The sequence below is a fragment of the Leucopleurus acutus genome (assembly GCF_964270905.1).
Source record: "Leucopleurus acutus genome assembly, chromosome: 1".
Taxonomy (NCBI): Eukaryota; Metazoa; Chordata; class Mammalia; order Artiodactyla; family Delphinidae; genus Leucopleurus; species Leucopleurus acutus.
The window spans coordinates 188096183-188118461 of NC_139142.1; the positions used below are offsets into that span (position 1 = coordinate 188096183).

Below are 22279 nucleotides of genomic sequence, written 5' to 3' on the forward strand. Positions count from 1 at the left end.
GATGATTTTGGAATAATCAGGTGATATTATTTACAGATATGAGATACAGTTTTTTTTTTAAAGGAAGTAACATTATTCTCTGTTTAAAGTTGGAAAATTTTAATTAATGGTCAAATTATAATCGTTCATTACATGGTCCTGAATTTAATTATGTAGAAGTAAGCAAGCAGACATGTACATGACCTAATATCATCTTTATTTTACTCTGGGAGTTTTTTTTTTTTTTTTTTTTCGGTACGCGGGCCTCTCACTGTTGTGGCCTCTCCCGTTGCAGAGCACAGGCTCCGGACGCACAGGGCTCAGCGGCCATGGCTCCCGGGCCCAGCCGTTCCGGGGCATGCGGGACCCTCCCGGACCGGGGCACGAACCCGCGTCCCCTGCATCGGCAGGCGGACTCCCAACCACTGCGCCACCAGGGAAGCCCTGGGAGTTGTTTTATACTTACATTTTAATATGAAGATGTAAAAGAGCCTAGTGGGTTTCTTCGGACAAAATGATGTAACCATATTTTAAAGACCTATCCCATCATTCAGCTCATCCCAGGGCGCACCCACTCCATTCAAAGAATAGGAGCATGTACCTCTCCTGGGACACAGAAGTGCCCCAAACAAACATTCTGTCTTTTTCCAGCTTTCCTTTGAGTAGTGTAGTCCTTCAAATATGGTGGTCATAATTACCTGTCTAATGAGTTTGAAGAATTAAACATCTATATTTTAATTGACTTCAATGTAGGACATACTAGAATAATGAATAAAAAAAATTCTTCCAAATTAAAGCTGTCCAAATACATTACAATAACTTAATGATGTTAAGCATAATTTATTTCTCAACAATGCTTGTATGTATTTCATCAAAATCCTTCTTTAAAATCTATGACTATTTTCTGCCTCTTGTATGAAGGCCAAATTTCTTGGCTAAGACTCTACAGAAACCAGCTCTAATCAGAATTTTAAAAATCATGAAAATTATATACATCTCATTATAAAGTATCAAAAGTTTCAGATTAAGGAATAGTCCCTCCTGAGCATCCTTACCTCCCATCATAGTCTGTATCTTCAGGTAACTATAACACTAGTTTATTTTTAGCTCTAGACCCTTTTCTACTTAATTAATATGTATGTATGTACCACATATATCTAGAAATCTGAACCATGTGTATTTTTGGCCTAAGTAGTACCATACTATAAATTTTTTCTGTAATTTAATTTTTACTCAGAAACTTATGTTGAAGGTCTTTCCGTATTAGCATACAGAGATAGATTTTTTTTTTAACTGGCTCAGTAGTCCATGATCTATATCACCATTTATTTATTGATTCACATTTGAGTTGTTCTGATTCATTTGCTATCAAAACCGACATTAAAGCAAACATTCCTGCCCAAGGTCTTCATATGTGTGCCTATGAGTGTCTCTCTAAGGTAAACCCTGAGGATGGGCTTAATTTTTGTAGTCTGTGCTATTTATCTTTTTTTTTTTTTTTTTTTGCGGTACACGGGCCTCTCACCGTTGTGACCTCTCCCACTGCGGAGCACAGGCTCCGGACGCACAGGCTCAGCGGCCATGGCTCACGGGCCCAGCCGCTCCGCGGCATGTGGGATCTTCCAGGACCGGGGCACGAACCCCTGTCCCCTGCATCGGCAGGCAGACTCTCAACCACTGCGCCACCAGGGAAGCCCTATTTATCTTTTCAGTAGATGTCATCAAATTGCTGTCCACTTGGGCTGCACCAATTCAGGCAATCGGTCCTCTTCTCTTAACAAATATTTAGGCAATAATTCATTTAGGCAAAAAATCCTATACTCCTACCATAGGGGAGGAAATAGTCTTTCTTGACCCTATTAGGGTACCTGACTGGGTCTCAAAATTAAACTGATAAAGCAGATTAACAGGAGAAAAGCATATAAAATTATTTAATGTTAGTTTTACTTGACGTGGGGGCCTTCATAAGGAAATGAAGACCTGAAGAAATAGTTAAACCTGAGGGTTTTTGTCAGAGGTTTGATGAAGAGTGAATAGGTGTAGAAAGGTACGATAGGGCAAAGAGTATGAGCCGAGTGTAATAAACTGGGGAACTTAGCTAGGCCTGTTTGTTCAGCTTCTCTGTGTCCTTTTGTCTTCAGAGATAAGGATATCTCTGGCATAGGGAGGGCTCCTCTCACGTGAGGGTTTGATCTGCTTTAGAGGAAAGGTCAAAAAGTCTATCCTGCACATACCATTTCTCAAGTTCCTTTGGCTAGAAATATTCCATATGCTGCATAGGTGCCCTCTTTTGGGACAGCATGTCCTAAACCCCATCATCCTACAATGCCCAAAGTTTTCTAAATATACTCTACATGTTCACGTTTCCTTTTTCTTCTTGTTATGTTACCAGTTTCTCATGGTAACAGAATCTTAGGCAACAATTAAAACTGAAGTTTAATATTACCTCTTTGCTAAATCTTTTTTTTTTCAAACTCTATCTCATATTCTTGACAGAAATAATGAAGTGCTTTTCTTTGATTTTTAGTATCTTGTATTTCTCTCTTATATAGTACTTATGGTATAGCTTAGTTGTTAATATATCATATCAAGTAAATTGTAAGATCTTTGAGACCAGCAATCCTCCCTGATTACATGGAGATGCACTTACTAGCCATGTCCTGGTCTAGTGGTCCTGCTATGCATCCTTAAGGCTCTGGACATAAATTCATCCTTCCTTCTTCCCTTCCTTCCTTCCTTCCTTCCTTCCTTCCTTCCTCCCTCCCTCCCTCCCTCCCTTCCTCCCTCCCTCCCTCCCTCCCTCCCTTCCTTCCTTCCTTCCTTCCTTTTTCTTTCTTTTATGGTGGAGTAACAACATAATAATGTGAGTGATTAACAAGAAAGAAAACAAATTATACCAGTCATTATTTAGAATATTAGAATAAATTAAACTTAAATAGATGCCTCCAAGTGCTTTAGCATATGAGTGTTACTAACCACTGTATGTGGTTATTTACCTCACTAAGTAGGTTTCCATATATGTATATATAATATATATAAGTGTTTAAATATTCTGATATAGAAATGAGTTGCCTTCAGCCAACCTGTTATAAACGAATTCAGATTTCAATTAAACTGAGTTGTAAACCACACAGTTGATCACCCCAAAGAGCTCATTTTAAATGCTTATGACTTAATGGCTCCAATGGGAAGGCAGCCTTCAGTCATGATGAATGTTACAACTTCTGATTGAAACAAGGTTACCTAAGATATTAGGATTACCTAAGATATTAGAGTTACCTAAGGTGCTGTCAAAGGAGTTATGACTTTATAAATTCCTCATTTGAATGTTCTGGTCAAACAATTTTCTAAAATTAGTTTGGAAGTTTGGGACAGATGCAGATGAGCTTCTCTACACCAAAAAGTATGTTTGTAATAAATTTAGTTTTGTTAAAAAATGGTTAAAGAAGACAATTTAGGTGGTACAGGCAAGGTTTATTCAGCACTTCATGAAGCAGACAGTCTCTATTTGGAGAACTGTAAAATGGGTGGAAGGCAGGAAGCTTTCTAGGATAAAGAATAAAGAATGAGAAAGAGTAAAACAGAAGATATCGAGTTGACTGGGGCCATATAGTCAACCTTGTTTAGGGTGAGAAGGAACAAGGAAATATAGAGCCCAGAGTTGGCTTGAAGTTGGGGGACTGACTGCTGAATATACTCCGTTTCTGGTCAAGGGGAGCATTAAAGGGGCATGAAAGTTATCTAAGTTTTGGTTTGCTGTCATGGCATCCAGGGCAGGAATGGCTCCATTTTGGGCCTAGAAAGTTATTTCAAGACTTTTATAGTATATTTTTAATAATTTATCTTTCTGTAATTATAGTTAATTTTAGAAGCTACTGTTTTATCATCACATGCTACCGTTGCTCTAGATGACATCAGTGTATCCCAGGAATGTGAAATTTCATATAAGACGCTTCCAAGTACTAGCGTTCAACGCAAAGGTAAGTTTTTTTCTTGTGGTTGCTGCAGTTTTGAACATTAAAATAATTAGTTTTCCTTGATATCAAAATATAAAATATATTAGAATCCTTCAATAATATAGTTCACTAATGCCTAATACCAAGATGTGGATTATATCACATGTCCCTGAAAACTAAAACATATTTTTTTACCTTTTAAAATATATTTTTACCTTTTTAAAAGAATATGTTATATCACAGTCTAGGCCTTAGGCTCCCTTCTAATAACATTCTACATTTGTGGCTAAAATTGTCACATACAGATTTTTTTTTAAATTATAAAAGTTATGAATTTAAAATATTTTGCATGTTTTAAAACACTGCTATAAAAATTCAATTGTATTTTAATTTTGTTTGACACTTCAAGTGAATATGTAATTAACTTCATGTTTCACAATCACTCAGGAGTTCAAAAACATTATCATGGTTGAAAAACTGACTTAAGGCCAATGAAAAATTTCAAACTTGACCCTAAAATTCTGTGTTTAAATTCAAAACATAATATTTTCAAGAAACAGATGGAGTTCGGCTAATTCTTTGACTAAATATTTTGTAGAGAATTGCAGTTAAGAGACAGGTATATTGTCATAAAAATGGATCCCAAATAGTAGAATAGGCATTTTTGAAAATGTAACCGTAGTTTAGGTTCTGAGAGTGCATTGAAATGGTATACATTTTGCCTGCAGTTACTTTGTTATTTTAACACTAACTGATGTTTCTTTCTGACCACCCGTACAGTCAGGTCTCAGTTAACAAATAGAAATAAATATTAAAAATGTTGCCTGAAAACTGAAACACTTCATTTTTCTTACTCTCCATCCATGAAAAATAACTGCATGTGGACATCAGGCATGTCATACATTCTGAAGTTACGTTTCCTTAAACAACATATTTAGTGAGAGGAAAAACTGCATTCTTAACAGGAGCTAAATGCACTCACTAATCAAGGATGGTATAGGAGAATCAGTTCTGGATTGAGATCCGGGTTAAAGAATTTTTAAAAGTCCTTTATTAAAGATATCTTTCATTGGTAAGGCTGTATATTCTATGTCCTAACTCTGTATTGTGTTAACATGCATTTACCTTACTCAGAATATGTGTCCTGAATTTATAATAAACCTTTCTAAGCTCTGTGTGTGTGAGTTGTTTTGATGGACATTAAGGAATGTAAAGCAGCAGATTTAATGATTAATGAGTTTTGGAGGGTTAACCAGAATTACTTCTTTCTGTTAATTAATTAAACATTTTTATTCTTCTAATCATATACTGCATCACCAGAATTGGAATAGTAGGAAGGCATTAGAGTTGACATTGAGGAGAGTGTATTTGGAAGCAGAAGTGTGGTTAAATGTTTTAAATTATCACTAAAATTAACCTTAGCAGAAGGCTCTGAGAATACTCGATCTCACATACAGAGAATTCTTTTCATAAATTAACTCAAAACTCCTTTATGTGTGCTTCAATCTGAACACCAGCTCAGTTGGTTAGAGCATAATTCTCATTAGGCCAAACTTACATGAATTATTCCTGAAAGACCAATGATTTTACACAAAGGCAAAGAAACTTTCTCACCGTTTTTGTAAATTTATCCAGTAGGCAATTACAGGATCTCCTTCACTGAATTTAGTATTATTGCCAGCCAGGAGTTTAGGGACAGGAGTGGAAGGGGACTTATCACGTCCCACTGATAGGGACTTATGTTATATTAATGGCCAGAGGTTTATTGAGATCCTCCTGTGCTTGCCATTTTTAGCATATTTAAAAACTAGTGTTCGTGAAACAATTATGCATCCCATTTATGTTGGAGGAAAAAAGATGTTTTATTCTCTCGATCTCTTAATTTTGAAGCTGGATTTGGGCCACATGACGATGCAGGCTGTATTTCATCCAGCAAGCTCTCTGATTTTACATCTGACTGCCCAGATGGAGCAGATGAAGCCAGTTGTGGTGAGTGAAAGTCCTGACTGACTGGACTAAGATTTGTGTGTGCATAATTACTCTCTGAACGTAAAGTACATGCTACTTAAGTGAGTGTTGTTTAATTAAGAATATTTTTTATTTGTTATTAAATTTTAAAAATATTTTTATTGAGGTATAATTGATGTATAACATTATATTGGTTTCAGACATACAACATAATGATCTGATATTTGTATATAATGCAAAATAACCATGAAAATAAGTCTAGTTAGCACCCATCACCATACATAGTTACAAATTGTTTTCTTATGAAAAGAACTTTTAAAATTTACTCTCTTAACTTTCAAATATGCAATACAATATTATTAATTATAGTTGCCATGCTATAAATTATATTCTCATGACTTAACTTGCTTATTTTATAACTAGAATACACCTTTGTACCTTTTGACCCCCTTCACCCATTTTGCCCCCTATGCCCTAATTCCCTGCCTCTGGCAATCACCAATCTGTCCTCTGAACTAGGACCTTGGTTTTATTTTTATTTATTTATTATTTTGTTAGTTTGTTTGTTTTTTAGATTCCACATGTAAGTGAAATCATATGGTATTTGTCTTCCTCTGTCAGACTTATTTCACTTAGCGTAATACCCTCAAGGTCCATCTGTGCTGTCACAAATTGAAAGATTCTCTTCTGTTTTATGGCTGAATATTATTCCATTGTGTATATGTACCACTTTTTCTTGGTTATCGTAAATAATGCTGCAGTGAACATGGGGGTGCATATATCCTTTCGAGTTAGTGTTTTTGTTTTCTTCAGATAAATTCCCATCTTTTGTGTTCCAAGGACTCAATTCTGGTGTAGGGAGGGGTGTTCCCCACACCAGGTAGTGCTCAGGACATCAGTTGGGTGTCCTACAATTTAACTCAGTTCTGACTCTATCTACCTAGAGATGCCATCAGGTTCTACAGGTAAAGGTTCAGTCCTACAAGGCTGCCTCCCCTCTTCTTCCACTTACTTCGGATGATGGTCTAAAGCCCAGGTTGTTACTGTTGTTCTGATTGACTGGCTATAAGTCAGAGGTTCCCAAGACTCCTTCCTTGGGTTTGATTAATTTGCTAGGGCAGCTCACAGAACTCAGAGAAACATTTTACTTACTAGATCACCCATTTATTATAAAAGAATATAGCTCAGAAACAGTTAGCTGGAAGAGAAACATAGGGCAAAGTATGGGGAAAGGATGAGGAGCTTCCTTGTCCTCTCCAGGTGCCACTCTCCCAGCACCACGTTCACCAACCCAGAAACTCTCCAGGCTCTGTCCTTTGGGTTTTCATGGAGTCTTCATTTCACAGGTGTAATTGATTAAATCATTGGCCATTGATTCAACCTCCAGCCCATCTCCTCTCCCCAGAAGTCAGGGGTAGGACTGAAAGTTCCAACCCTCTAATCATATAGTTGGCTCCATTGGCAACCAGCCTCCATCTTTAGATACTGTCCAAAGTCACTCCATTAGCATAACAAAAGACAACTTTGTCACACGTAACACCTCGGAAATTTCAAGGGTTTTAGGAAGTCTGGGCCAGAAACGGATGAAACTGTTTGATGTAATCCCACTTATTTTTGCTTTGGTTGACTCAGCTTTTGCTGTCAAATCCAAAAATCATTGCCAAGACTGATGTCAAGGAGCTTCTTACCTATGTTTTCTTGTAGAATTTTTATGGTTTCAGGTCTTATGTTCAAGTCGTTAATCCCTTTCAAGTTAATTTAATTTTTGTGTATGGTGTAAGATAGTGGCCCACTTTCATTTTATTTGCATGTGGCTGTGCAGTGTTCCCAACACCATTTACTGAAGAGACTATCCTTTCCCCGTTGTATATTCTTGCCTCCTTTATTGAAAATTAATTGATCATATATGGGTGGGTTTACTTCTGGGCTCTCTACTCTGTTCCATTCATCTATGTTTGTTTTTATGCCAATGACATACTGTTTTAATTACTATAGCTTTGTAATATAGTTTGAAATCAGGGTGCAAGATGCCTCCATGTTTGTTCTTCTTTCTCAAGATTGCTTTGGATATTTGGGGTCTTTTGTGGTTCCATAAAAATTTTAGGATAGTTCTATTTTTTGTGAAAAATACCCCTGGAATTTTGACAGGGATTGCATTAAATCTGTACATTGCCTGGGGTAGTATGGGCATTATAACAGTGTTCTTACAATCCATGAGCATGGAATATTGTTCCATTTATTTGTGTCTTCTTCCATTTCTTTCATCAATGTCTTATAGTTTTTAGTGCCCAGGTTTTTCACCTCCTTGGTTAAATTGATTTCTAGATGTTTTGTGTCTTTTTGATGCAATTATAAGTGGTATTCATTTCTTAATTTATCTCTCATACTTCATTATTGATGTATAGAAAGGCAATAGATTTTTGTATATTGTTTTTGTATCCTGCAACTTTACTAATTCATTGATTGGTTCTAGCAGTTTTATTGGGAATCTTTAGGGTTTTCTATATATAAAATCATGTCATCTGCAAATAGTGATAGTTTTACTTCTTTGTTTCTGATTTTGATGCTCTTTTATTTTATTTTAATTTTATTTTTCTTGCCTAAATGTTGTGGCTAGGACTTCCAATACTATGTTAAATAAAAATGATGAGAGTGGGCATCCTCATCCTGTGCTTGATCTTAGAGGAAAAACTTTCAGCTTTTCATCATTGATTGTGATGTTGGTTGTGGGCTTGTCATATGTGGCTTTTATTATGTTGAGATACATTCTCTTAATACCCACTTTGTTGAACGTTTTTGTCATAAATGGATGTTGAATTTTGTCAAGTGCTTTTTCTGCATCTATTGATACGATTTTTATCCTTCATTTTGTTAATATGATATATCACATTCACTAATGTTGAATTATCCTTGCATCCCTGAAATGAACCACTCTTGATGATAGTGTATAATTCTTTTAAGGTGCTCTTGAATTTGATTTGCTAATATTTTATTGAGGTGTTTGATGAACATCTCTGTTCATCAGGAATATTAGCCTGTAATTTTTCATCTTGTGGCATCCTCTTCTGGTTTTGGTATCAGAGTAAGGTTGGCCTTGAAAATGTGTTTGGAAGTGTTCTTCCATTTTTTGAAGAGTTTAAGGATTGGTATTATTTCTTCTTCAAATGTTTGGTAGAAAAAATTTTTTTAGTAGAATTCATCAGTGAGGTCTTCTGGTCCTGGACTTTTGTTTGTTGGGAGGTTTTTGATTGTTGATTCACTCTCCTTACTCATAGTTGTCTATTTATATTTTCTGTTTCTTCATAATTCAGTCTTGTCAGGTTGTGTGTTTCTAGGAATTTATCTATTCTAGGTTTTCCAATTTATCAGTGTATAATTGTTCTAGTAGCCTCTTATGAGTCTTTGTATTTCTGTGTTATCAGTTGTAATGTCCCCTCTTTTATTTCTGATTTTATTTATTTGAGTCCTCCCTTTTTCTTTGTTAGTCTAGCTAACAATTTGTTAATTTTGTTTATGTTTTCAAAGAAATAGCTCTTAGTTTCATCGATCTTTTCTATTGCCTTTTAATCTCTATATCATTTATTTCAACTCTGATCTTCGTTATTTCCTTCCTTTCACTAGCTTTGGGCTATGTTCTTTTTCTAGTTCCTTGAATTGTAAAGTTAGGTCATTTGAGGTTTTTCTTGTTTCTTGAGATAGGCATTTATCCCTATGAATTTCCCTCTTAGAACTTTTGTCTCATCCCAGAAGTTTGGTATGTTGTAGTTCCATATGTATTTGTCTTTAGAAATTTTTGGATTTCTCTTTTGATGTATTCTTTGACCATTGGTTGTTTGGTAGCATATTTTTAACCTCCACATAGTTGTGGTTTTTTCCAGTTTTTTCTTGTAATTGATTTCTAGTTTCATACCATTGTAGTTAGAAAAGATGCTTGATATGATTTTACCCTTCTTACATTTATTAGGACTTGTCTTGTGGCCTAACATATAATCTGTCCTGGAGAATGTTGCATGTGCACTTGAGAAGAGTGTGTGTTCTGTTGCTTTTGGATGGAATGTTTCATATATATCTATATATCTGTTAAGTCCATCTGGTCCAACATGTCCAAATATTTCCTTTTTGATTTTCTGTCTGGATTATCTATCCATTGATAAAAATGGGGGTACTAAAGTCCTCTACAATTATTGTATTGCTGTCTATTTCTCCTTTTAGGTCTGTTAATATATTTTTATATATGTAGGAGGAACTATATTGGATGCATAAATATTTACAAACATTATAGCCACTTGTTGGTTTGACCCTTTTATCATTATGTCATGCCCTTCTTTTGTCTCTTATTACAGTCTTTGTTTTAAGGTCTATTGTGTCTGATATCACTTATCTCCAAAGCTTAACTCTTTCAGTTTGTATATCTGAAGTGAGTCTCTCATGGGTAGCATTGTAGATGGGTCTTCTTTTTTATCCATTCAGCTACTCTGTGCCTTTTGATTGGAGAATTTAGTCTATTTACATGTAAAGTAATTATTGATAGGTAGGTGCTTGTTGCCATTAAGTTAATCGTTTCCTGGCCGTTTTGTAGCTCCTCCATTCCTTTTATTTTCTCTTGCTCTTTTCCTTTTTGATTTGATGATTTTCTATAGTGGTATGTTTAGTTCCTTTTTCTTTATCTTTTGTGTATCTACTATAGGTTTCTGCTTTGTGGTTGCCATGAGGTTTCCATGTAACAACTTACATTTATTAAGTCTATTTTAAGATGATAACAACTTAAATGCATTCTAAAGCTCTATATTTTCACTCTTCTCAACCCCCATGTTTGTTTTTGATGTCACATTTTACATCTTTTTATCTTATGTGTCTCTTAACTGATTATTGTTGTTACAGTTTTTTTACTACTTCTTTCTTGCAACTTTTATACTATCTTTAATAGTGATTAAACCACCATCTTTACAAGAGTAGACTATACCGATTTTACTGTGTGTTTATCTTTACCAGTGAGATTTATACTTTCATTTGTTTTCCTGTTACTAATTAGCATCCTTTCTTTTCAGCTTAAAGAAGTCCCTTTAACATTTCTTGTAATGACAGTTTAGTGGTGATGAACTTCTTTAGCTCTTGCTAGAAGACTGTTTATCTCTTTTTCAATTCTGAAGGATAACTTTGCCAAGTAGAGTATTAATTGGAAGTTTCTTTCAGCCCTTTGAATATATTGTGTCACTCCCTTCTGGCTTGCAAAATTTCTGCTGAAATATATGCTTATTTCCTTGTGGGGGTTCCCTTGTATTTAACAAGTTATTTTTCTCTTGCTGCTTTAAAATTCTCTCCATGTCTTTAACTTTTGACATTTAAATTTATAATAGTCTTGGTGTGGGTCTCTTTGGGTTCATCTTCTTTGGAACTCTTGGGGATTCCTGAATCTGGACATTTCCTTCCCAAAATAGGGTAGTTTTCAGCTTATTCTTCAGGTGAGTTTTCTGCCCCCTTTTCTCTCTCTTCTCCTTCTGGGACCTCTATAATGCACATGTCGGCCTGCTTGATGTTGTCCCATAAGTCCTTTAAACTAACTTCACTTTTTAAAAATTCTTTTTTCTGCTTTGATTGGGAGAGTTCCACTGCATTGTCTTTGATTTCACTGATCCTTTCTATTGCTCTTGAACTCTGCGTGTGTATTTTCAGTTTAATTATTGCATTCTTCAGCTTTGTGACTTCTGTTTGGTACTTTCTTATATTTTCTGCCTCTTTGTGGAAGTTCTCACTGTGTTTATCCATTTTGCTCCTGAGTTTGGTGAACATCTTTATGACCATTACATGGAACTCTTCAAGAGATGAGTCGCTTAACTCCATTTCATTAAGGACTTTTTCTGAGGTTTTATCTTGCTCTTTCTCTTGGAACATATTCATCCATTTCTTCATTTTTCTTGTCTCTCTATGTTGGCTTCTATGCATTGGATAAAACAGCTACCTCTCCCAGTCTTGAAGAAGTAGCCTCGTGTAGAACTAACCTAGCTCTTGGGTTATCTCTAAAACATTTGTGATTGTCCAAGTAGCCTATTTTACTTTTAGTGGCTTCCAGTAGTTGAGGGTGTGCTAAGTCCTGTCAATGTCCCAAAGCAGAAGCTCTCAGTCAGCACCTAGATTCAGGCTGATTGGAAGCTGGACTCTCAGGCAGCCAGACCTCCAGGCAGCAACTTGTAAAGTATGCAAATATATACATTCCTGTGAGATTGCAAGCCTAAGTCCTCCTGGCCCCCATAGCCAGACCATCTAGGGGTGTCCTCTCTGAGGCAGTTGAAAAAAATCAGGATGCCAGATGAGTTTCTTGTAGGGAGACACCATGTGACCTGGAGCAAGGCAGAAGGAGATTGCAAAGATGGTGTCCACTGACCTCCATCCCTGGAATGCACATTGGTAGGCCCTTAGAAGTGTGCCAAACCAGAAGCCTGCCCCTCAGACCAAAGGTCTGGGACAAGCAAATAGGCCTCTTTCACAGAAATATTGGGGGTGTATTTTGGTTTGCACAGGGCCCTGGGGGTGGTAGCCTGCCAAGTTCTGTCTCTCCATTGCTTACAGTCTAACAGGACCTGGGAATAAAAACCCTACTGACCACCAGAGCTCGGCAATCCAGGGCTGTCCTCTGGACGGCAGCCACAGAAACCAGGACACCAGACACTGTGCAGTTCCTCTCTGGGAGATACTGGCATTCTGGAATCAGACAGAGGGAGGACATGAGGATATTGCCCACCCTCTGAGGTCTCTTACATGTTTGTGTGATCAGAAGCCTGCCCTTCAGGCCACAGCTATGAAGATAAGCTAATATGTTTTTTTCATAGAAAGACTGGGTATTTCTGTTGTCTCCTGGGGGTGGTAGATAATTAAGAACTTTTTCTCTGTTGGCTACAGTCTTGTGGATCCCCCTAGCATAAGCCCTGCTGGTGACATAAGCCAGTGACAGGTGACTTTGAGGTGTTCCCTGGGCATCAGGCACAGAACTGGGGAGGGTGCAAGCCATTTCCAAGAGGTACAGCAAGTTGGATGGAGACAGAGGGCTATGCAAAGATGGCATCTGCCAGCCTCCATTCCTGGGGAGTTCGCCAGCAGTCCCTGGATGTGTGTTAAAGTAAACGTGTGCCCTTTAGGCTGACACTTTTTAGATAAGCATATAAGCCTCTTTCCCATAAAGGTAGTCACCTCTCCATAAGCTGCTTCTGCACTGGTCCATAGGGTGAGTCTGAGACAGTGAGCCCGGGACTGTGAGCCCTTTAGGAGCCATTTCTCAGTTCACTATAATCTGTGTGTCTCCTGAACGTGAGCCCCATTGTTTTTCAAAGTTGGATGTTTTGGGGGGCTTTTTCTCAGGTGCAGGTCTTAAAAGTTGGGGTACCTGATGTCACGGTTCCAGTCTTTCACTCCCTGGGGAGAAGCTCTGTGTTTTGAGTTTCCTCCTGATTGTGAATCGCTGTGCTTGGTGTCAGGTTTAGGGCAAGACTGTGTCTCAGCCTCTCCTACCGGCTTTTTAGTGGATTTTTTCTCATTTGCACAATGTGTAAGAGTCTCTCACCTAGGCTTTAGTTTTGTTTTCTTTGTTTTTTCAAGAGAAAATTGCTCCATATGTAGCTGTAGATTCATTGTGTCTGTGGAAGGACGTAAGTTCAGGATCTTCCTGTGTCACCATCTTGTATTAGAACCCAAGTAGGAATTTCTTAAAATATTTTCTGTTTTTCTTACTATATCAGAAGAGTTATCTATTGAAATATCTGCCTGGGATTTACAGTTGTAAGCCTGTCCCTGATATACATTAAGACTGTTACCAAATGTACATGGTTTAAGAACTTTATCTGTATAAACTCTTTTAATCATCAAAACAAATCGAATAATTCAACCCTCATATTATCCTCATTTTACAGACTTTCATATCAGTTAGTGTTCATGCAGGAGACAGAAACCGCCCTAGTAATTTGAACAGAGAAAATGTAATATGAAGAATTATTACCTTCTGAGACATGGTTAACTGCAAAAAGAACTAAAAGAACAGTAGAGAAGAAAAGAATTAACAAATGTAGGGAGCAGCTATTGCCTCTAGGATTGCGACAGAGAATTAAGGAAAGGATACATTTGGAGGAGGGGTGGCCTCCACATCCCAACACTGAGAATTAAACTTTACTGGAGAGGGTGTGACTGGAACCCTCTGGAAGGTGGAGAAATTTGCTGGGATGATGTGGGCTAGACTTGGTTAACAATTTAGTGTCCAAGGTAGAAATTATCCACCAGGATGCCTGCAAAACTCACTGAAGGGTGACTGTAACTGGGTTGCTTTATATTGCTGGCAGTCATGGTCCAAGAACAGCAAGAAAACATACACTGGAGCCAAAAAGAGAAGCTCCTTCCTCTGCTATGCTTTGTGGCATCCTGTGCTCTTTACTAACGAAGCCAAACATTGTGTGAGCTATTCAAAAGAGAGATGTTTGCACCGTCCAGCTCCAGATCTCAAATCAGGGCAGAGAGGGTAGATTTGGAGCTGAGACACAGTACATTTAGAGCTGGCACACGTGCCTAATGTTGTGTAGTTCATAATTGGTGGAACCCCATCTTACATCTGGTTAATCTGCCCCCAGAACACATTCTTAACCACACATTATGCAACCTTTCTGTCCTTTCAAGGTCATCATTAAATTGAAAATGATACTTGCCCGAAATGAAAAGTTGCTTCCTTGATCAGTTTGAGCAATAGGGAATTTGAAGCCAGTGAAAGATTTCACTTTTGGAGGAGAAATCATGCTCTTAGGCCCCTAGAATGTCAAATGGTAATTTAGTAATTCTGTCCAGAAGTTTGAAAGGATTAATGTCCTTTTAAAAAAAAAAACAAAACCTTAATCTTTTCCCTTTAGTAATTACTTTGTTTATCACATTACATTTCATAAATCTGAAATGTACTAAATTGCCTTCATTTCCTATAGTGTGTTTCAGGGACTTAAAATATTGTTTTATAGACACAAAAAGAGGATGGAGATCACTGTTTGGCAACGGACCCAGGATCGTGGTGAACTGAGTTAAAAAAAAAAAAAATAACAAATGAACTCCAGATCTCTAGAATCTTAGGCTGGGAATCTGTTTATTCACAGAAATGCTAATTCTTCATCCCATTTCTATGAATTCATACGTTAAAGATTCCAGCAGTGAGTTGAGATGAGGTAAAGGCACAGTAAAGAATTTAGAGGAGTAAAAGCAGGAGTCTTTTGTCTTCTTTACAGCAAAAAAGGAGAGAAGTAAGCACAGTGATTTTAGGCTGAGAGTCTAGCATCGAACTAACCCACTTGTCAATTTCCCCATAGAAAACTTAATTGCTTGGAAGAAACACACGGGTTTTCTGTAAGGAGAAAAAGACAACACCGGTCTCAGGATTTCTACTCATAGACATAAATCCTCCTTAAAAGGAACCTTGCTACTCTAGAGTTTCAAATATTAGTATTTTAATGCAATTTATTCTAATTTTCTCATTTTCACAACTATCTCTAACCCAATTTGAGTTCTCTTTCGTTACAATAAGACTGATTACGCCTTACCTCAAAAGAGTTGTTAAACTTACTATGATTTAGGTTTTCTGTGCCTCTGAAATATCTTCAGACTAAGATACCAAGTGTAAGTTTTAACCAATTTTGGTAAAAGAAATAGTTTCTCATATAGATGAGAAAGACAAAAAATTTTAAAACAACTCTGTGTGTTGTAAAGGTATTTTAATATTCCCAAACATCATTTTCTGAGCATTGTAATTTATTTCGGTCTAAAAATTGGTTAGTCTGAAATGCATATGCTTTTTTCCTAAAAATAGATCTACACAATTTCTCATTTTCTGCTTTTCTCTCTGCTCACAGGAAAAACCACATACATCAATACTTAGTATTTGAATTCAGTGAAGTCTAAGCAAAGGCAGGTTGAGCAGTATAGGAAGAAGGAGTGATTTATCATTTTTCTCATTTGCTTTTTCAAACTTAAATACTGTTTGTATATTTTCCGAAAACTACTGTGTCTGCTCAATATACAAATGTATGTATTAAACACTGGCATTTCCACAGCTGACAGTAAGGTAGAGGCTAAGTGATTTTATGTGCTGATGCTTTGGACGCCATCTCCATGTGTTTTTTACTAATTCATTACCTTCCGGTAGTAATTGTTATATTCTTCATTGCGTCTTACAAATTTCTTTCATCACATAAGTGCATCGGGAGAAAGCTTGAATTTTTTTATAGCTATGTTTCTTCTGCTCTGTATTTGTTGAGAATGTGTGTGTGTTTGTGTCTGTGTGTGCGTGTGAGAGAGAGAGATCTAATTAGGGCTATGTTTTTACTGCCTATTTTCTAAAAAAAAAAATGTTTTTGAGAAGGCATTTTTTGGTGAGATTGAACATATTTAAACTTAATTATAGAATTAAAGGCTTCCTGAAATGCACCTCTCTGTATAACCATAAATTGCTTTTTATTTTAATAAAAGATAGGAAAATAAGCTGCTATTTTCTATTTTCTATCTTATGCTGTTTTCCATAGGCCTAACTTCCAGGGAAAAAAAGTGTCTCAAAATAAACCTAAATTTGCTAATTATTTAGCATTTTGATTTTTCATTAAATGCACATCAGTGTGCCCATTCTTGTAGAAAGAAGGCTATCTTGCTATTTTTTCTTAGTGAACTGGATTCTCTTTCTCTTCTTCATATTGTCCTCAACAATTTAGATACTGTTTGCCAGTCCAAAAAAATAAAAAAATAAAAAACTCCCCAGACAGGGGTAATTGTAAGACTGGAATGGGAAGTTTGTTCTGGTGAAGGCTCATCATTTCTGTGACATAAAACTGAGAAGTGGAGAAAAAGTCCATTCATTCCCATTTATGGAGCCATTGATCACTGAGGGGAAAAAAAAAATAGAAATTATTTTTGTAGACAAGTAAAATCTGGTAAATAATCCATGATATTTTGATCAATCTTTGCTGTAGATAATTATGTTGTTTGAGAAATCAGGACGGTAGAGGGAAAATAATAAAATAGTCAATAAAGTAGATAATAAATTCTCTCAGTTGAAAACTCTATTGAGAATAAAAATCTATGTATTTAATAAGAAAGTCTTTTTCTATGATCATTTAAGATTAAATTTCAATACATTACATTATTAACAGTATCTGTGGAAAGGTTTTGTGTGTGTTATTACTTTGAGCTCATTTGGATTTTATTTGTCAGCAAGATCATTGTTCTTCTTCGTTTTGAAAATTATAAACTAGAAGTATAAGTGGCATTTCTGTTTTGCTTGTATAGCCAAACTACGTCAGTCCTTCTCTTTTCTTTCACACCTGCTACTCTTGTCCCTTTCGTTTCTGTTTTCAGGTTAGTGATGTTTGTGATGACAAGTATGAGACTTAATGATCCTCTCCTGTTCAACTCCAGGTTTTCTTAGCAATCCTGTCTCCTTGCCTTGTAGAACTTTACCACTGTGGATAGTGAGATTTACGTTTCCTTCCAGGGTTTATATAAACCCCTATCTTTGGGGTTAGATTTAAAAACAGACTGAAAGATTGTATGATAATGATATTCAATATAAATACTGTCACACACTTATAAAGCACTTATTTTGTACGTGGCATTGTTGGAAATGCATTTATATGTCTTAGCTAATTTATAGATAAGAAAAGCAAGGCACACGGAGAATGAATGTCACGGCTCTTCCTGCGGTCGCGGTCACGGTCACACAGTTAGTTCAATAGAGATAGAGGTAGGAGTGGAAAATGGACCTCAGGTTGATTTTCATTTTGCCTACTGAGTCTTCCAGGGCAATTCAATTTGTAAAGTTCTCGAAGAATGTAAACCTCTTCACCCCCATGGGCATTTACAAGAAAGGCTTTAAAATAGGCTAGTATTTCCATTGACTTTGTATTTTAAGAGTGTTTGAGCATTTCTCACACTTTGTTAGTTTTGTATGGTAGACGCAGAGAGGAGGTTTTACTTTAGGGAAAAACAATCTAGTGAGAGAATCTAAACGTGTGCATAAAAGAAGCCATGATAATCTATTGCCAGTCAAATCTAGTTAATAATAATAATGATAATAATAAACAACTACTTAACACCTGCTGAAAGAAATGTGTGCGGAGGATGAAAAGATGTTAGTATATTTGCTCTGCTGTGAGTAGTTTAAATTTAGATGAAAATAGGCATAAAAATGTAACTACTAGAAAAAGCTGGTTTTGCTCCATAGACAGTAAGGATGGACTAGGATAGGCATGGATGAGATTCTGCGAAGAGGAGCTTGAGGGGAAGGTTTAATGAAAAGTTTGGGAATAAACATTTTTCTTTTTTTTGCTTGTTTTTGAATTTTATTTTATTATTTTTTTATACAGCAGTTTCTCATAGTTATCTATATTATACATATTAGTGTATATATGTCAATCCCAGCTTCAGCTGGACATTCCATAAGGCACAGGGGAAGTTGGCTAGAAGCACAGTTTGCAACGGCAGAATCAAATTGTTGCTAAAAGTAAAGAGAGGAAAGTTAGCTAGAAAAGTTTTCACCTGGGGCATTAGTGTTGTATCACTGGGGTAGAGGAGTGGGTGCTTTGGGAGAGTGTCTGGAGAGAGAAGATAATAATAGGAAGCAGGTGTTGTATAACACTTGCTGTCCTCGGGGTTAGTTCATTCATTCAATAAATATCAAGCACTATACTGACTCTACAGCTGTTGACAGAGTGAGCAAGACATAATGTAGTTCCTGCCTTCCTAGAGATTACAGTCTAGTGGGGAGAACTACATTACACTAATATAGCTGTAATTCCAATTCTGATGAGAAGTATGTAAAAGTTATAGAGTGGCCTATGAAAGTTACAGATTGACTCTTTGGCCCTAGTGTGAAGATATCAGGGTTTTTTTTTTAGTACATTAACCTTTTTTTAAAATAAAGATAATCTTTAGAGCAATTTTAGGTTAACAGCAAAATTGAGGGGAAGGTACAGAGATTCTCTATATGACCCCTGCCCCGACACATGTATAGCTCCTACTAGTAACAGCATCACCCACCAGAGTGGGATATTTCTTACAATTGGGGAACCTACACTGATGCATCATAATCACGCAAAGTCCATAGTGTACCTCATGGTTCACTCTTGGTGTTGTGTATTCTATGAGTTTGGACAAATGTATAAACACACATATCCATCATTGAGGTATCATACAGAGTATTTTCACTGCCCTAAAAATCCTTTGTGCTCTGCCTCTTCATCCCTTACCTGCTCCCAACTGCTGGCATCCACTCATCTTTTCACTGTCCCCATAGTATTTATTGACTTTTCTATAATGTCATGTAGTTGGAATCATACACTGTGTAGACATTTCAGATTGGCTTCTTTCACTTAGTAATATGCATTTAAGGTTTCTCCATGTCTTTTTTTTAATTAATTAATTTTTATTGGAGTATAGTTGCTTTACAATGTTGTGTTAGTTTCTCCATGTCTTTTCATGGCTTTTAGGTGCATTACTTTTTAGTGCTGAATAATATTCCATTGTCCAGTACCCCATATGAGAAAAGCCGCTGTAAACATCTATATGCAGGTTTTTGTGTGGACGTAAGTTTTCAGTTCCTTTTGGGTAAATACCAAGGGACATGATTGCTGGATTATATGTAAGATTATGTTTAGTTTTGTAAGAAACTGCCACACTGTCTTCCAAAGTGGCTGCACCATTTCGCATTCCCAGCAGCAATGAACGAGAGCTCCTGTTGCTCCACATCCTTGCCAGCATTTGGTTGTCAGTGTTCCCGATTTTGATCATTCTAATAGGTTGCAGTGGTATATCATTGTTTTAATTTGCATTTCCTTGATGATGTACAAATGTGAAGCATATTTTCATATGCTCATTTGCCATCTGTATATCTTCTTTGGTGAGGTGTCTTCAAGTCTTTGGACTGTTTTTTAATCAGGTAGTTTATTTTCTTATTGTTGAGTATTAAGATTTTATTCTTTATTTGGGGTAAGAGTCCTTTACCAGATGTGTCTTTTATAAATATTTTCTCCCAGTCTGTGGTTTGTCTTCTCATTCTTTTCTTGACATTGTCTTTTTAATTTTTAATTGAACTATAGTTGACTTATGGTATTACATTAGTTTCAGGTGTACAACATAGTGATTCTATATTTGTATAGATTATGCACCAAAGTTATATATTCCCTGTGCTGTACATTACATCCCTGTGACTTATAAGTCAGACAGAGAAAGACAAATACTGTATGCTGACATTGTCTTTTGCAGAGTAAAAAATTTTAATTTTAGTGAAGTCCTACTTATTATTTCTTTCATGGATTATGCTTTGGTGTTGTATCTTAAAAAGTCATCACCATACCCAAGGTCATTTAGGTTTTCTCCTTAGGAGTTTTATAGTTTCACATTTTATATTTAGGACTGTGATCCATTTTAAGTTAATTTTTGTGAAGGGTGTAAGGTCTGTGTCTAGATTATTTTTGCACATGGATGTCCAGTTGTTCCAGCATCCTTTGTTGAAAAGACTGTTTTTCTTCATTGTATTATCTTCTCCTTTGTCAAGCTCAATCAACTATATTTATGTGCGTTGCATTAACTTTCAAAGGGAAGTAATAGAAAGAATTTGAATAGCTAGGTGAAAGTGAATAGTAGATTCCAAACAGAAAAACTAGGTTGTGACAAGGCATTAAAATGTGTGAGGAGGAAGGTAGTTTTGATTTATTAAAGAAACTGAAGTAATAAAGGTAGCTTGAGCATGAGGGCAGGAGAAGCACAGAGATTCTTGGGAATTAGCCTAATGTTAAAGATTTGGGGCATTATACTAAATAATAGGGAAACAATGTAAGGATTTTTAAGCAGTTGCAAGATCAAGTTTGAATTTTTAAGGCCTTTAAATTTTTATACTCTGGTGGTAGTATGTAGCATGAATTGAAGGGGAGGGTATGGAAGTAATGGTTTCAGCTGGAAGAATTTAAGAGTAAATATGAGAGATTATCATAGACTGAACTGACATGTAGAGATATGTCATAATAAAAATTTATGAGGTAAAATAAAGAAACACTTGATTGGGGCTTCCCTGGTGGCGCAGTGGTTGAGAGTCCGCCTGCCGATGCAGGGGACACGGGTTCGTGCCCCGGTCCGGGAAGATCCCACATGCCGCGGAGCGGCTGGGCCCGTGAGCCATGGCCTCTGAGCCTGTGCCTCCGGAGCCTGTGCTCCGCAAGGGGAGAGGCCACAACAGTGAGAGGCCCGCGTACCGCAAAAAAAAAAAAAAAAAAAACACTTGATTGAATTTTGGAAGAAAGGGAAAAGGGGTATTTTAAGTAATTCTTACCAGTTTTTATCTGGAGTCACAGAATATAGAGTGAGGGGGGGAAGTCGGGTTGAGGGAGGAGATCATTATTGTCCGTAGTTTGGACAGTTCTGGCACTAACAAGAGGGGAGTGAGTTGGAGAAATAATGATTGGATTCTTTTTATTGACATAATAGTTATTGAAGCTTTGATATTGGATGAAGTTTACCAGGGAGAGAGAGTGGACTAAGAGCCAGTATTTTAAACTAAAACTCTGGAAATGGTGACGCCACTTGAAGTTCTCCATTCCAGATGAAGTATGATATTTAATTGCTTCTCCTTCGAGAGGCAATTAAATACAAATATAATTAAGAAAAATAAAAGGTCAAGTAGAACTTAAAGAGAAACACACAATTAGGGAACTATGCCAAAAGAGAAACCCAGTGAAAATAAATTAGGAGTGATGGGCTGATAAGTAGGCTTGTATTGGGGTACCAACTAAGTAGCCTAACTCTGTAATAAGATCAAGAATTGGGGGGGAAATAAGAAATGAGAAAAAATGTAGTTTTGGAAAAAGGAAGGTCACTAATGCTTTTAACAAGTGCGTTTTGAGTGCCTACTATGTTCCGGGCATATGGATCCCACAGTAAGTAAAACTGACAGACATCCCTCTCCTCTCGGAGCTAACTTCCTAGTAAGGTAGGCACTGACACAATGATAAATGAGTAAAGTGCATAGTATTTTGGAAGGGGATATACGTTATAAAAAAAAAATAAAGCAGTGTGAAGGCAATAAAGTAATGATAGAGGGAGGGACCTGGCAGTTTTAAATAGGGTTTCCACAGTAGCTCTCAAGGACAAGGTGATTTAAAGCAGACTTAAGAAGGCAAGGGAAATAAGCCTGGAGAATATCTCAGGGAAAAGTTTTTCAGGCAGAAAGAAATAACTAAGGGATTGAGATAGGAGGGAACCTGGTGAGTCTGAGCGATAGCAAATGATCTGTGTGGCTGGAGGAGAGTGATTATAAGAAAAAAGTAATAGGACATGAGGTCAGAGAGATAAGCAAACCATCTAGAGCTGTGGTTCTCAAC

The 22279-nt window shown here is 36.7% G+C and overlaps 1 protein-coding gene across 1 annotated transcript in view; it reads left to right on the forward strand.

Annotated features, from left to right (window-relative positions):
* MALRD1 (MAM and LDL receptor class A domain containing 1) overlaps positions 1 to 22279 on the forward strand; it is a gene marked incomplete at both ends in the record, with an annotated part of 584975 nt that overhangs the window by 102245 nt on the left and 460451 nt on the right. The window contains one exon of the mRNA XM_082854883.1: positions 3839 to 3959. Coding sequence (XP_082711009.1) covers positions 3839 to 3959 — 121 coding nt within the window. The remainder of the gene's footprint in view (positions 1 to 3838; positions 3960 to 22279) is intronic.